The sequence below is a fragment of the Tauraco erythrolophus genome, chromosome 2, assembly GCF_009769465.1.
Source record: "Tauraco erythrolophus isolate bTauEry1 chromosome 2, bTauEry1.pri, whole genome shotgun sequence".
NCBI classification, from domain to species: domain Eukaryota; kingdom Metazoa; phylum Chordata; class Aves; order Musophagiformes; family Musophagidae; genus Tauraco; species Tauraco erythrolophus.
Genome location: NC_141466.1, coordinates 120,269,698 through 120,284,034, shown reverse-complemented (window position 1 = coordinate 120,284,034; position 14,337 = coordinate 120,269,698). Strand labels below are relative to the sequence as shown.

Here is a 14,337-nt window from a genome sequence, read left to right as displayed (position 1 = left end):
TGAGATAGCAGGCGGCCCCCCTGCAACCAGGACGGCCTCAGTGGAGTAGAGACCCACTCGCAGCCCGTGGGGAGAAGATGCCTGAGCCTGAGGATGGTTGTGTTGGGATGCACGACAAGGTAGAGAGGCATCTGGAGTCTGCGTGACGACCCACGCTGGAGTGAGTGGCTATAACTCCCTAAGAATCCGAGACTGTGGTAAAGCTCACACTGGGACAATCTGTGGGGAAGGATTGTTTCCTGTGGGCTGGACTCATGCTGGAGAAGTTTGTGGATTTTTCCTCGTGAGTAGGGGATCCACTGGAGCAGGGGAAAAGGGTGTAAGGACTCCTCTTCCTTTAAGAAAGAAGCAGCAGCAACAGCACGGAATGAACTGACCTGCACTCCCCCAGTCCCTGCCCCTTGCGCTGCTGGGGGAAGAGGTAGAGCTGGGAGGAAAAGGAAAGGGGGGGGAGAAGGAAGGTGTCGGTTTAAGATCTGGCTTTGTTTCTTTTTATCCTCTCAAGTAACCGGTTTTGTTTCCCTTTGTCCTTTTAAGTAACCGTCAATAAATTGTTTTGCTTTTAAGAAAGCCAAGTCTGTTTTGCCTGGGACCATGGTTGGTGGGTGCTCCCTCTGTTCTTGTCTCAACCCTCAGTCCCTTTATTATATTTTTCTCCTCTCCACTTTACTGGAGAAGGAGAGACTGTGTGAGTTTTAGTTGCTGGATCAGCCTAAAACCACAACACAAAGTAAAAAGCACTTTTGTTTTTACAACCATACTGGGCCACAAGTTTCTCTCTTTAATGAAAAACAGCTAAAAGGCTTCAATGCATGCATCATCTAGGTTTTGAAATGACAATTCAACAAGTAAAAAAGGGTATTTTGAGGTGTGGGGGACAGCCTGTAAGAATTTGCAATTTTTTTAATATCATCTTAAAACAGTCTTTTTGAACAACTACCTCCTTGCTGGCTGGAAAAGGCAGCAAGGAGAAAGTCAAGGAGGGACTTTTACATACTGCAGCTAATTGCACTACTCACAGGAGCAAAGCATTAACGAATACTTTGTTTAATTTTCATATAATTTGTAAGACAAACATTCATGAATGAGGGGCTCTTTCTTGTTGAGCTTAAACTGCAGCAATGGTAGAAATACCAGTAGCAGAGGCTGACTCTAAAATGCCACACTACATCGAGACAACAGCCACAAAGAACAGAACCGGTGCTTATCATAATGCACTGGCATCGCCACACAGTCTGCTGCAATGCAAATTTGTCCCAGCACCAATTCAGGATGAAAATAAACTTTTCTTGCATGTAGCAAAATAAAGCTTCCCTGAAGCACAACCACCTCCTACTTTCAACAGTGGTACTTCCAATGACGTCACCAAGCTTGAATCAGACCCAATTCAACAGAAAGTCTCATTCAAGATACATGCAAAATAAAAATAATGCATCACGCAATGTCAATCTAAATCCTGAAGGATCTAAATCCAGTGCATTAGCATAAGCATAGTCTTACTGAGACAGACCTCTCCCTCCCTGATTTAAGAAGGGCACATTAGAGAAACAGTTTAGCCCACACTGGACATGGCTTCTTAAGGACAGAGCCCTCAAATGCTTCCATAGTATTGATCCTGAAGCAGGGTAACACTCTCCATTGGCAGACAGTTATAGAAAAACTTAGCCTGGGCTGCTGAATGTCATGACAACAGCATGGACCTTGGGGTCACCAGGCAGTACGACAGCTGACCCTCCATACAGCATACTGAACAGAAGTAAACACATGGCATTTGCAAAATCATAGAAGAGTTTGGGTTGGAAGGGATCTTTAAAGGTCATCTGGTCCAACACTCACTGCAATGAGCAGGGACATCTTCCCCTTGATCAGATTGCTCACAGAGCTCCGTCCAGCCTGACCTTAGACGTTTCCAGGGAAGCGGCACCTATCACCTCTCTGGGCAACCTGCTCCAGGGTTTCACCACCCTCATTGTAAAAATTTCTGTCTTATATCTAGTCTGAATCTACCCTCTTTTACTTTAAAACTATTACCCCTTGTCCTATTGCTACAGGCCATATTGAAAAGTTTGTCCCCACCTTTCTCATAAGTTGCCTTTAAGTATTGAAAGGCTGCAATAAGATCTCCCAGGAGCCTTCTCTTCTCCAGACTGAACAGCCCCAACTCTCTCAGCCTTTCCTCTTAGGATAGGTGTTCCATCCCTCTGAACATTTTTCTGGCCCTCCTCTGGACCCGCTCCAACAGCTCTGTGTCCTTCTTATATTGGGAGCCCCAGAGCTGGACGCAGTACTCCAGGTGGGGTCTCACCAGAGCACAGTAGAGGGGCAGAATCACCTCCCTCAGCCCACTGGCCACACTTTTGATGTAGCTCAGGATACCGTTGGCTTCCTGGGCTGCAAGCGCACATTGCCGGCTCATGTCCAGCTTTTCATCCACCAATATCCCCCAAGTCCTTCTTCACAGGGCTGCTCTCAATCCCTTCATCCCCCAGCTTGTATCAATACTGGTGGTTGCCCCGATCCAGGTGCAGGACCTTGCACTTGGAATCCTGGCAATTCCAGATTCCCTAAGGGAATTCTGAGCTAACACACAACCATGACACTCTGGAAGAAAACGAACAAACCCAAGTTATGCTCCACTGTAGCATTCGACTATATATAAAGTAGAAATCTTGAGGTGAAACAGCACAAATTGTTAAGTACCACACCTATAAAGTTCTGCTGACCTCTATAACTCTGCCTACACAGTTTGCAATTGTTTAGGCTGACTTTTAGCCATACACCAGCACTCTAGAGTAATACAGCAACTCACCTAGCCTCCACACAAGCATGTTTCATTGTCCAGGCCACGTCATCATCCCAGGCCACACCAGACCATGCAGGGTCCAAGGAGATAGATAGCATCATTAAAATTATTTCATCTTCTATGTGAAAAGTATCGTCACTAAAAGAAACACAGTTCAATGAAGAAGTCATTCCAGATTAAATAATTATTAACGCAAATAAAGCCGTCATTAGACAAACCAGTGGCTTAGCAATTGTACTCAAAACTTCTATTCCAAATGCAACAGGCTTGATTCTCACCCTGTCTTTCCTGTTTGCTGCTGAGTCAACACCATGATTTGCACACAGTATGACTGACCCATTCTGGTGGGCTCCAAAGCACATTTAAATTAGGTTCTTGCATGGTGACCATTGTCACCTGTTGCCCGAGTACCTAACCAGTAAAGGACTTTTATCCTCAAGCACAAAGATGTGAAACAGCATTCTGCATTTCACAAAGGGGAACACAGACTTACTGACATTCAGGAAATCTGTTGATTAGCAGAATCCATGTGAGGTCTTTCCTTCTAGCTAAGCAACCTAACCACTGGATCATTCCTTATGCCTGGTCTGCCTTGGCTGCAAAAAAGCACAGACAAGAGCAAACAGAAGAAAAGATACAATCAGAAAGTGTAAATTTAAGTTTTCCCTGGTAATCCGCTTAAGAGATAATAATTCACATGACACTGCCAGCAGTACACCCATCATGGTGTTTACCTCAAAAACCCAATAACCTAAACTATGCCTTTGTAGCTTGAGGGTTTTTACAAAGCTCCCATATAATGTTCTTCTCTGATACCAAGGTTTAGAGATCTTCACTCTTTCTTCTTTTGCCAGGAAAATGTTTCAAAACAACATTATTAAAGACATCAAAGAAGGAATACAACTGACAAATTTCAACATGATGAAAACTGCTATTCTTGTTGATGAAAGAACACTTTCTGAAAAGTAACGACCACACTAGGGGATCAGAGGCACTGATCGATGCACTGCAGAAAGCATTAAAAAACGTGATTTCCATCATCATTCAACTAACACCATCTCTAATGGCACAGCTTTCCAAGACACAGAAACGTATCTTCTTCCAAAAAGGAAATGTGATAGAATTTTACTTTGACCCATGAGCTGTATTAACTGAAGAATAGATACCTTAAGCTTCACATATATACTGCAGTGGAGATTATAGAGCTTCTTTTCTTCAATAACTGCCATGCACTACTGCATGATACTTTAGTACATGTTCTGCCATGTGTGTTTTGGACATAGAAAGCCACTATAAAGATCAATATAAGTTTCGATTTTCCTAACAAGTGTCACACAGGAAATGTGAGAAGTTTTATAACGTGCAATAGTTCACTGTGGGAGTAACCAGCTTCTCAAGTATTACTAAATTATTACTTGGTAACATGTAGTTACCAAAACCAACTTGTCTTTAGACTCTTATTACTGAAATACATGCACTGAACTAGGAAAAATATGTACCACAACACGTGCTTTTATCCTCTTTAGTGCTTAACTGAAAAACTGAGCTGCACATTTGTCCACGTAATAATTTAACATATGTCAGCCAAACATATCTGTATCTTTATTTCAATTAAATTAAAAACAATCTGCAAGTATATTTATGCAACGTTCACTATATACACATGATTATGCAACTGCAAGGCAATTCTATGTATGCTGATTAATATATTGTTAGTAAAATATGACAATAGCTATGGAAGTTGACCAGTGAGTGCTCCTTTTCACAAGTGACTGTTTTCATGGCATGACTGAAAAAGAATAGCTACTAGCCATGAAGTAGATTATCAGTGAACCTTAAAAAGAACGTGACATAACCTAGCAGAGATTAACAGTCTTCTAAATATAGTAATACATTTACTTCGGATGATAGTGCTGCTTTAAAAAAAAAAAATTGCCGTCATCTTAATGATGTAAGACTTTCATCTGCTCTATCTAAAGAAAGCAATAATTAGACATTATGCTTCCTAGCAAAAATCTCTTTTGAACTGGCACCATAATATTTCAGAAAATAATAATAAAGTACCTCTTTGGTGAAGCCTAGGTACCCCCTGCTACTCATTGTAACAACTTGTAAACAGGATCGCAGTACAGTGCTTTGCTTTAATCCTAGCTCCGTTAGGTACCACAGATCTTCCTCACAGTCCTTCTCATAATTTTAGGAAGGTATTTTAAAGCAGGGAGTAAAGCAAAGGAAAATTAAGAAGGATATAAAGTTCCCTGTTTGAGATTTAAAAAAAGTGCATAATATTTTCATTCCAAAAAACTGTGCCACTGTATGGAACTGATGGATACAAGACTGTTATTCCTTCCTGTACTGGACATTATTGATCATTACACAAACACAGTCTCTGCTCATTGGCCAAAGAAGTCCCTTGAGTCTGTTTTCTGGTACAATCAGTTGTCCAATTACTTTAGAACAATGTCCTGCATACTAAAACAAGAATAGCAAGTTAACCGGTTTTTCCGCTAGAATGTCTGTTTTTGCAATTCCGTTTCTGTACACTGCATTTCCAATCTATTGGAGAGTTTTTAGTGTTTGGCATACACATCTCAACTCCTTGGCACCACCAGGTTCAGTGTATCCATTGCCAGCAACAGACGTAGCACCAGGAAAATGCGACTCTCAGCACAAGGGATAGTTCAGGAGGAGTGGGCATTCTCCAGCAATGGTGGTCCGTCTCGATGCACCGATGGGTGTGTGTGCTCCCTTTTGTAAGTTTTTGGAGGAAGCTTTGGGATATGTTGAGAAGTGCTTTGTCGTGGAGGAATAGGTGGCCCAGCAACAGGATGGAGGTCCACATCTTGTGGTATCAAAGGTGGTGATGGAAGATGCCTTCGTGCTACATGTGGAGAAGGTGTCTGAGGGGGAGGGGGAGTAAATGGAGATGGACTATTTGGGAAAAAGGTGTTACCAAGTTCGCTTTTTCTCCCCAGTGGTGGAGGTTGGAGGTGTAGTGGTGAGCTAGAGAAAACATCTGGAGTTCGCAAAGGTTCTCGTGGTGGTAACACAGGAGGGCTTTCAGGGGGGTCAGAGATGCAGGTCCGGTCAGGCACCGAGTACCTCGGTGAATACACTTTTGAGGTTGGTTGCCTAGGAGGGATTGCTGGTGGGCTGTCCAGGTGCACAGAAGTAATCTGTGGTACACAAACAATTCACTCAATAAAATTTCAGAGTGGCAGTAAAGAACAGGACCCTGCTGTGAAATGGAAGCAGAGCTCCTACCCTGCAGATTGCTCTTACTCAGTTAGAGAGGAGACACAGCAAGCAGGTGCAGAATGAACACGGGGAGCAAGGAAGCAAAAGGGAGTGGTGGTGCTTGAAAAACAAGTTTCTCATAGTGATGTGGACAGAAAAGACAGAGATTCGATGTGCAGGGGAAAGCAGGGGTATATCAATACATGAGTTAACAGCCAAGGATGGAAGGAATGAAGATACACAGAGAAGGAACAAAGGCAATGCAAAGCATGGTCAGAGCAACAATATCCATGCTAGTTCCAGGTCTGCTTGCAGGTTAGATCCGGATATCTTCCACCACCTCCCCAGTAACAAGTACTTGGGGTGGGTAATAACACCAGATATTTCTCCAAGAAAATGAGAAAAAGGGAGAGGCAGATGATGCTGAACAGGCAGAAAAAAAGCTACGCTCACAAGATGGAATTAAGGAGTTAGAATTATTGACATGAACAGTTCCCAAGCTGCAGACCACGGTGACAGGGTAATTGGTCTCCAACACCCTGTCACGTATATGGTATTTTCAATTACGTTTTAGTAGAAATGTGATGTGTTAAGCTGCTGGCTGACAGCATAGTCACCTATAGTCTGAGAACAAAAACTTGCTGAAGAGCCATATACAAGCCCTCTTCAAAGACATACATACTTTGAAGTAATTTTGAGTGGGATTTTCAAATATACCATATTCTCTGAAGTCACAAACCAGCTCCCACTGAAATCAAGAGATATTTGACACTGTCTGCAACAAAGGCTGGATCAGATCCCAAATGCCAGACAAATGCAAAGGAAAACGTAGCAATGGCTTAAGCAGTCAGGCAGACAAGACAGGTGATCAAGATGGGAAAGAAAGCACTGAGCACCACAGCATCAGGGCCAAATATTCTAAAGAGCCTTTTCAGAGGACTGAGGTGTGTACATCGATTTCCACACTGTTCTTCAGTTCTTTACCCCCACTCATACACCCCAAACTGATACTCTGGGACAATTATCACAGATGGAAACACCTGCCAGAAGCCTCAAATTCTCACAGGCAACGTGAGGGTCTGAGTATAGTGGATCAATAGACAAGAGACATTTCTAACCCTAAATTTAGATACTATCTGTTAATTTTCATTCATTTGGGATCGGGACATTATTAAGCAGAGATGTGAAGGCTTGAAAGACATGGCTGCTTACTCTTTCATGTACTGTTCTTTAAAAATACTTGTACTATCTTTAAGAGTTACTTTTCTATCATACTCTGCCCTCTGCTCCCAGAAAAAATGCCCTTTTTTCTCCTTACTTACTTTTGATGGGGAGGATTCAGCTGGGGCAGACTCTGGTCGTCTTCGTGGTGGAACTGGAGGAGGGACATGAGCTTCATCTGAATTTTTGGTAAAGTTTATGGATGACACAGAAGCAGATCCTGGCAAACACAAAAAAAATCAGCCCTGATAATGAAGAACTTTTGTTTGACTCAGCATATTTCCTTTATTGCTGCCAATAAAGGTGTAATAAATAATAAAGTAATTGCTCATAAAAAGCAGCATGAATCAGGAAGGCATTCAACAAACATGACCAAGCAACTCTAACTTGCAGCTTCCAGACAAACTGCTTTTCCGAGCTGCAATCATCTCTGTGGCCATCATTCCCTGCGCATTCTTAAGAACAAGACCAAAACCACACCACAAAGTTGTTCCTGTATCACCACAGCACCAAACCAATACCCTGAACTTATTCTATAGTCACTTTAAAAGACTAAACACGATTTCATCTGTTTAACACCATAAAATCTAATGTGCACGTTCTTGGTAAACTATCCAGTAGCACCTACTTGCATGAAAAGGACTTGAAGGATCCGAGTCAAACACACTGCAGGCATCTGTAGTACTTGAAGTAGCAGAAGCAGGAGGAGGGGTCAAAGGTGTTCGGGGAGAGTTTGGTGCAGATGCTGTAGTTTCGGTCTCACTCTCTGGGATGCGGCTGTAACTAATTTTCCTCGGCTCCTGTTGCAGGGGTGTAGGATGCCTCATGGTACCTGGCCTTGGATTAGAGGGACGAACACCTGGGGACTTGAGAGGATAGCCGTATTTTTTGGGCTGAAATGACAAAAAGAGAATCAAATAAAATCAAAAAGCCACAAGATCACCTAAATGTAGCCTTGTATTTATGAAGTTAGAGATCTAAAATGACTTCTGCTATCTGTGAAAGTCAAATGTAAGCATTTTTGGAAAAAAAAAAGATAAATTAAAAAGACATTGAATACTAACGAATCTTGGTGGAGGCTTGACATTTCGCGGCTCTATCTCTAGTGACTTGTTGAACAGATAATCTGTAAATTCTGTCTCCATGCTGCTTCCCATTGGATTCAGGTTTTCAAAATATCTCTGAAATACAAGAAGGTAGAAAACTCGTCAGCTAAGCTACTGCTTAGTAGCTTAGTACTGTTTGTTTCTAGTGCACAAATGATCCCAACTGTTCCAGAGAAGAGAGAAAACACTGGAGTCAGAAATTTTTAAGTTAGTAAATTTGCTTGTTGCCAGTCCTCTGCTGGGCGTTGCTACTGCTATGCTTGGCCTGAAAACCAACTGTGCAAGTACCCTGAACACTTTCTGCAGTGCAAAAATCAGACCAGGTTAGCTCAAACGCCTTCAGAAGAAGTTGTATGTAGTCCATCTTTACACTGATGCAGGGAAGACTGCTCTCACAATGCCTTCTGTCAAACTCGGAGAAGAACAAATAACAGAAGAAAATTTTGCAGAATATCTTCAGAGAATCCACTGGAATAGGCTGCCCAGGGAGGTGGTTGAGTCCCCATCCCTGGATGTGTTTAAGAAAAGGGTGGACGAACTGCTTAGGGATATGGTTTAATGGGGGATTAGGGACGGTTGGACTGGATGATCTCTAAGGTCTTTTCCAACCAGGAAATTCTATGAAATTCTATGAAAATCTGTCCTATGACTCTTTGAAAGTATGTAGCTCAAAATATATTTTTTTTTTTACAAAGAAGGAAGAAAGGAAAACAAACAAAGAGAGGACTGCTTAGAGAACAACGCAGACCAAGGAGAACGAACGGCCACAGAAAGAAAAACGTGAGCATCATCGCCAACAACACATGATGTAAATGCAGCGCTATCAGGTGAACCTAGAAACATAAAGGCAGTGTAACAGAGGAAGAAAAAGACACCTGGGCTCACTGGACAAATAAATGCAATCAAGTGAAGGACAGCGAGAATCTGGTAGTTTCTGTTCCTTTTAACACTGATCAATAAGATGTACCTACCAACATCCTAATAGCTGTCGGGGGGGGGAATCCACCAAATGGTAAGCATTGAGCTTTCTGTCCTTTCTTACAGTGAGACCTCAGAGAGGTTTTATGACAGGACTTCTGCTCATCTCTGATTCTGCCTGATTGAATCTATGTGAAATCAGTCTATCCTTATGGTCTATCAGCTGAGAGAATCACCACAAAAATAGCTCAGCGCATGGACTTAAGGGAATAATGCCACTTACCCTGATGTCAAATTCCACTCTTAAACAATATGGCTGGTTCTGGTACTGCTGTATCTCTCCTGTTATTTCAGCTACCTTTCTTCTCTTGCTGAAGTTTATAAGTTCTTTCCCATGTCGCTTTAGAAATTCAGGGTTGCCTTCTTCTGTTTTCAAAATGTTAGTTAAGTAAATACCTAAACAGCACACAGAAGAGGTTCTCAACATATAGTACAAACCAAGGAGGAAGTCACATGACTGGAATTAAAAAAAATCTTAAATAATGTAATTTGTGCATTCTAATTATTTAGATAAATTATCTGTTAGGGTCAAGAAAAGGATCACACCTATTTTTCAAATAAGGCCAACAATTTAAATATTTTAACATTTCTGCCTTTTCCAGAAAGCTGCCTTTTTTGCATCAAAATCTCAAAGTCTGTGCATCTTTTTATTGTTTAGGAAGATCACACAACTGAACACTACTAGTATTTTGCAAGATGAGAGTACACCGAACTCAAGTGCTTTCTCTCAACTGTTCTGCCTCAATTCAGCTCTACTCCATTACAGATCCCAGCAAAGCTCCAAAAAAGTATTTCCAGGTTTTACTCTTCTGTTCCACTCTCCACTCCTGGCTTCATAATTGCATCAAATCACTTAAAGATTAGAAAGAAAAGAGTGCGCTCAAGTCCACAGATAATATATCTGGATCTGTCCTTATGACTCTTCTAAGTACAACTTGAGAGAAATAACTGAAGCTAATCATGTGTGATCCTGCTGAGCTCTACTCATCTCTGAAGCAGGACAGGTTTCTTAGTTGATCTTATCTTTCTTTGTACAGCTCGGGAGCTCTCCAATCTGTAAAAGGCCAAAAAAGCCATCAACACTATTTCCTTTCAGTTTTGGTCTGAAGTTGAAGTGCAATGTCCAGAGTTGGAAGTGATCTGCAGCAAACATCCAAGTAGCTTGCTAAAGAACAGGAATGCCATGTGCTTAACTTCACAGTTTGCTAAATATCAGAAATTCCAAGCAATCTACTTGAAAAAAGAGCTGTTACGTCTGATGATAAAGAGGCTTCCTTCCCAAACTCTGTTTTTATAGAAATAAGACTTTTCAAGAGAAATAAGACTCTAAGTTATAAGAAATTATAAAAACTAAAACTCTAGCTTTATTTCTTGGAATTCTTGATGGAGAAGGGTGTCCTTCTTTCTCTACTGATCAATGGTAATAATATTTCATATAATCATAGAATGGTTTAGCTTGGAAGAGACCTTAAAGATCATCTAGTTCCAATCCCTCTACCTCAGGCAAGGACACCTTCCACTACACCAGGTTGCTCAAAGCCTCATCCAACCTGGCCTTGGACACTTCCAGGGATGAGGCATCCATAACTTCTCGGGGCAACCTGTTCCAGTGCCTCACCACCCTCACAGTGAATAATTTCTTCCTTATATCTAATCTAAATCTGCCCTCTTTCAGTTTAAAGCCATTGCCCCTTAACCTATCACTACATGCCCTTATGAAAAGTCCCTCTCCAGCTTTCTTGTAGATCCTCTTTAAGTACTGGACCCTGGAATCTTCTCTTCTCTAGGCTGAATAACCCCAACTCCCAGCCTGTTTTCATAGGAGAGGGGCTCCAGCCCTCAGATCATTTTCGTGGCCCTCCTCTGGACCTGTTCCAACAGCTCCATATCCTTCTTATCTTGGAGGCCTCAGAGCTGAATGCAGTACTCCCAGTGGGGTCTCAAGAGAGCAGAGTGGAAGAGCAGAATCACCTCCCTCGACCTGCTGGCCACACTTCTTTGGATGCAGCCCAAGATACAGTTGGCTTTCTGGGCTGCCAGTGCACATTGCCGGTTCATGTTGAGCTTCTCATTAACCAACACCCCCAAGTCCTTCTCCTCAGGGCTGCTCTCAATCCATTCTCTGCCCAGCCTGTATTTGTGCTTGGGATTGCCCCAACTCACATGCAGGACCTTGCACTTAGCCTTGCTGAACTTCATGAGGTTCTCGCAGGCCCACCTCTGCAGCCTGTTAAGGTCCTCCTGGATGGCATCCCTTCCCTCCAGCATGTCGACGACACCACACAACTTGGTGTCATCAGCAAACTTGTTGAGGGTGCAGTCCGTGCCACAGTTTCTATTTCTGTTGCCTTCCATTTAAGGCATTTATGGCCACAACACAGTTCAAACCACATTCAAAGCAAAAATGAGTAAATATGTAAACACAACATCACAGATACACTTACTTTTACTGCAAATAAGATCTGCAATTAATAGTCACTTTAATTTTTCTTTCATATTATGCAATTAATGTCTGGGCACTTGATCTCAAAACTTTCCAAATGTTTATGCATGATACAGCTCATTCAAATGAAATGTACTTACCAAAAAAAGGCACACAAGGAGGATTAATGGACCTGAGTTTTGCCAAGTATTTCTTATAATGATCCTCACTCAGCTCATAAGCTTCTTCTAAAATCTTCTTCTGGCGACTTGGAATTTGCTAAAAAGACAGATGAAACACGTTGTTTGGAAAGACAGGGTAAAGGTGTAGCCAGGCAACAATACTGAGAGTAATGGTCTCCCACTGATATTTAAGTCAGTGACCAGGAGGCCAGTGTCCTACGAACTCAGGATCTTGCTACCTTTTTCTGCTTTTCTTAAACATAGATTGGTTTCTGGCTTCTTCCCTCTCTATTACACCCTGATTGATTCATTTGTTGGGGGGTTTACCTTCCTTGCTCCTTCTCTGAAGGACATGCTTACTAAAAAGACAGGCTTTAACGTCGCTCAGGTGCACTGCACTACACTTCCATACCAAAACCAGGAAACATTCCACTGTACCTCAAACGTGTGATCCAACCTATACACTGCTGCGGAGTTCATAGCACTGACAATCTCAAGGACGCCATTAAAGTTGTTGAGCTCTTGAAAAACTTGCAGGATCTCAATTATCCGGCTGACTACAATTACTCTTTCCTCTAGGTTTTCTGTTTCTACAATGCATCTAAACACACAAGAACATTTGATTTTGTATTACAACGTTGCCACATTTTCCAAAATCAAATATTAAGTTGTAACACAAACAAATACGAAAAGTTTATCAAATTACTTGACACAGTTTTGAAAATGTTTTGAGAAAAAACATATCCTAAGAATAACAAGCTGAGATGATTATAGTAAAGTTCTTGCAGGGACCAGTTGTAGCATCTAAACACGACTTAAAACTGGATTTCTCGAGAATGGAATTTTTCAGAGTATACTTCTGAATGGACAGTAAATGCCCAGAAATCGAGTAGGTGCAGAGTCAGGAAAATCACTTACTTCTCGAACCACAAAGTGAGGTTAGTTGTATGCCTTATCATTTTGAGAAGGTTGGGAGAATTAATTTCTTTATCTTCCTTTGTCCAGACACTTCCAACTAGTTCAGATGGCTGCACAGCTCTAGAAAAGTAGATGCATGTATCAAAAAATGGAATTAAAAGTAGGAAAGAAGATACCTTTTTCCCAAAACCTCTTTATTTCCAGTGAATTTGGAATTAATATTTGGAATTAAGTTCTTAAGGTATCACTTCTCTTCTATAATGTTAGGCTCCCCACACGACTAATTGACTAGTATTTCTATGCTTCTTTTTTAGTGTGCAAATATTTCTTCATTTATGTGACTATTAACCACCTCTGTTCATCTAAATGGAGAACGAAGTCTACATCTCATTCACCATAATACAATGGGAGCTTCCAAAGCCTGAACAATCTCTCACAAACAGCTGGTGAGATCTGACACGGTCCATAATTTGCTTCACAAACTAGGATATGAAGAAAACCAATTTAATTAATGTTCATACTTCTCAAAGGTTGATCTACTCAGAATATACCAAGAGAAACCTGCAGGACAATGCAATTTATAGCATGCATCAGTCACATGTACCACACGTTAACTTGGGGAGGATAAGACTAATGTTGGGTTTTAGATACTTTTTTTTTTCTGAAAAAATAGCAATTAATGTACATCATTGGTAAAGCCCCTTGACCTACCGTGGGGCTTCACAGCAGGGGCCCGCAGAAACAATTTCATGCTGGAGAATATTTTGGTTTGTGTCATGTGTTTTTCAATGGAGGAAAGTTACCTGTAAAAATCTGACTCAAGTAAAGTGAGCTGCCGAGCAATTTCAATTGGATGCAAAGTGAGCAAGTCAAAAGTCTCTGTATGTCCTGGTTTGCTTATGTGCCATTCGATCGCGGGAGGCGGACTCTCAAAAGTGATGTTGTGACTTGGCCCAATGGCTTGTGCTTGTTTTTTCCGGTTGATTATCTTTGTGATCGATTCAACCCATTTCTTCATCGCTTTGCCTGGCACACAGAGAAAAATTTACTATTTATTTACTCTCGATGCTATGTTTTCAAAGAGGCTAGTATAATTTAGAAATCTTTGGATTTAAACCCAAAACCTAAATTTAAGCAATCATATACTCCGTAGAAGTGCATAAGTGGTGCTCTCACACAAGTCTCAAAGCATCTGAACGTATAAAGAAGAATTCCTCAACAGCCAATGCTGAGCATGCCACATTTGCCCAAGCACAATTCAGAACACCCAAATTAGGCTCCTGCTCCAAATCCTTTCTGTTCTGACTTTATGGTGTGAATGGGAACCAAGCTTCTTTTGCCCAAAACACACTTACGTAAACACCCTGAACTTCATACTTCGGGCAAGAGTACCTGCTTACCTCAGGTAACACAGAAGGGCAAAATGACAAACAGGGAGAAGCTTCTCCATCTACTGCATTTAGCATCAAA

At 41.5% G+C, this 14,337-nt stretch overlaps 1 protein-coding gene across 3 annotated transcripts in view; it reads right to left on the bottom strand.

The window, feature by feature from the left end:
* Nucleotides 1-2,552: 2,552 nt before the first annotated feature.
* Nucleotides 2,553-14,337, bottom strand: part of SOS1 (SOS Ras/Rac guanine nucleotide exchange factor 1) — a 56,533-nt gene continuing 44,748 nt past the window's right edge. The window contains exons 14-23 of one of the 3 annotated variants that reach the window (XR_015223034.1): nt 13,671-13,893; nt 12,868-12,987; nt 12,388-12,550; nt 11,929-12,046; nt 9,569-9,741; nt 8,326-8,442; nt 7,890-8,154; nt 7,363-7,481; nt 3,297-3,399; nt 2,553-2,941 (exon numbers count right to left, since the gene is read on the bottom strand). Coding sequence is in view for 2 of the 3 variants with exons in the window: in XM_086631829.1 (XP_086487955.1) it covers nt 5,485-5,979; nt 7,363-7,481; nt 7,890-8,154; nt 8,326-8,442; nt 9,569-9,741; nt 11,929-12,046; nt 12,388-12,550; nt 12,868-12,987; nt 13,671-13,893 (1,793 nt within the window). In the remaining variant the exon portion in view is untranslated. Of the gene's footprint in view, nt 2,942-3,158; nt 3,400-3,954; nt 5,980-7,362; nt 7,482-7,889; nt 8,155-8,325; nt 8,443-9,568; nt 9,742-11,928; nt 12,047-12,387; nt 12,551-12,867; nt 12,988-13,670; nt 13,894-14,337 lie in introns of those variants that run through there. The other 2 variants (XM_086631830.1, XM_086631829.1) reach the window with 2 other exon arrangements.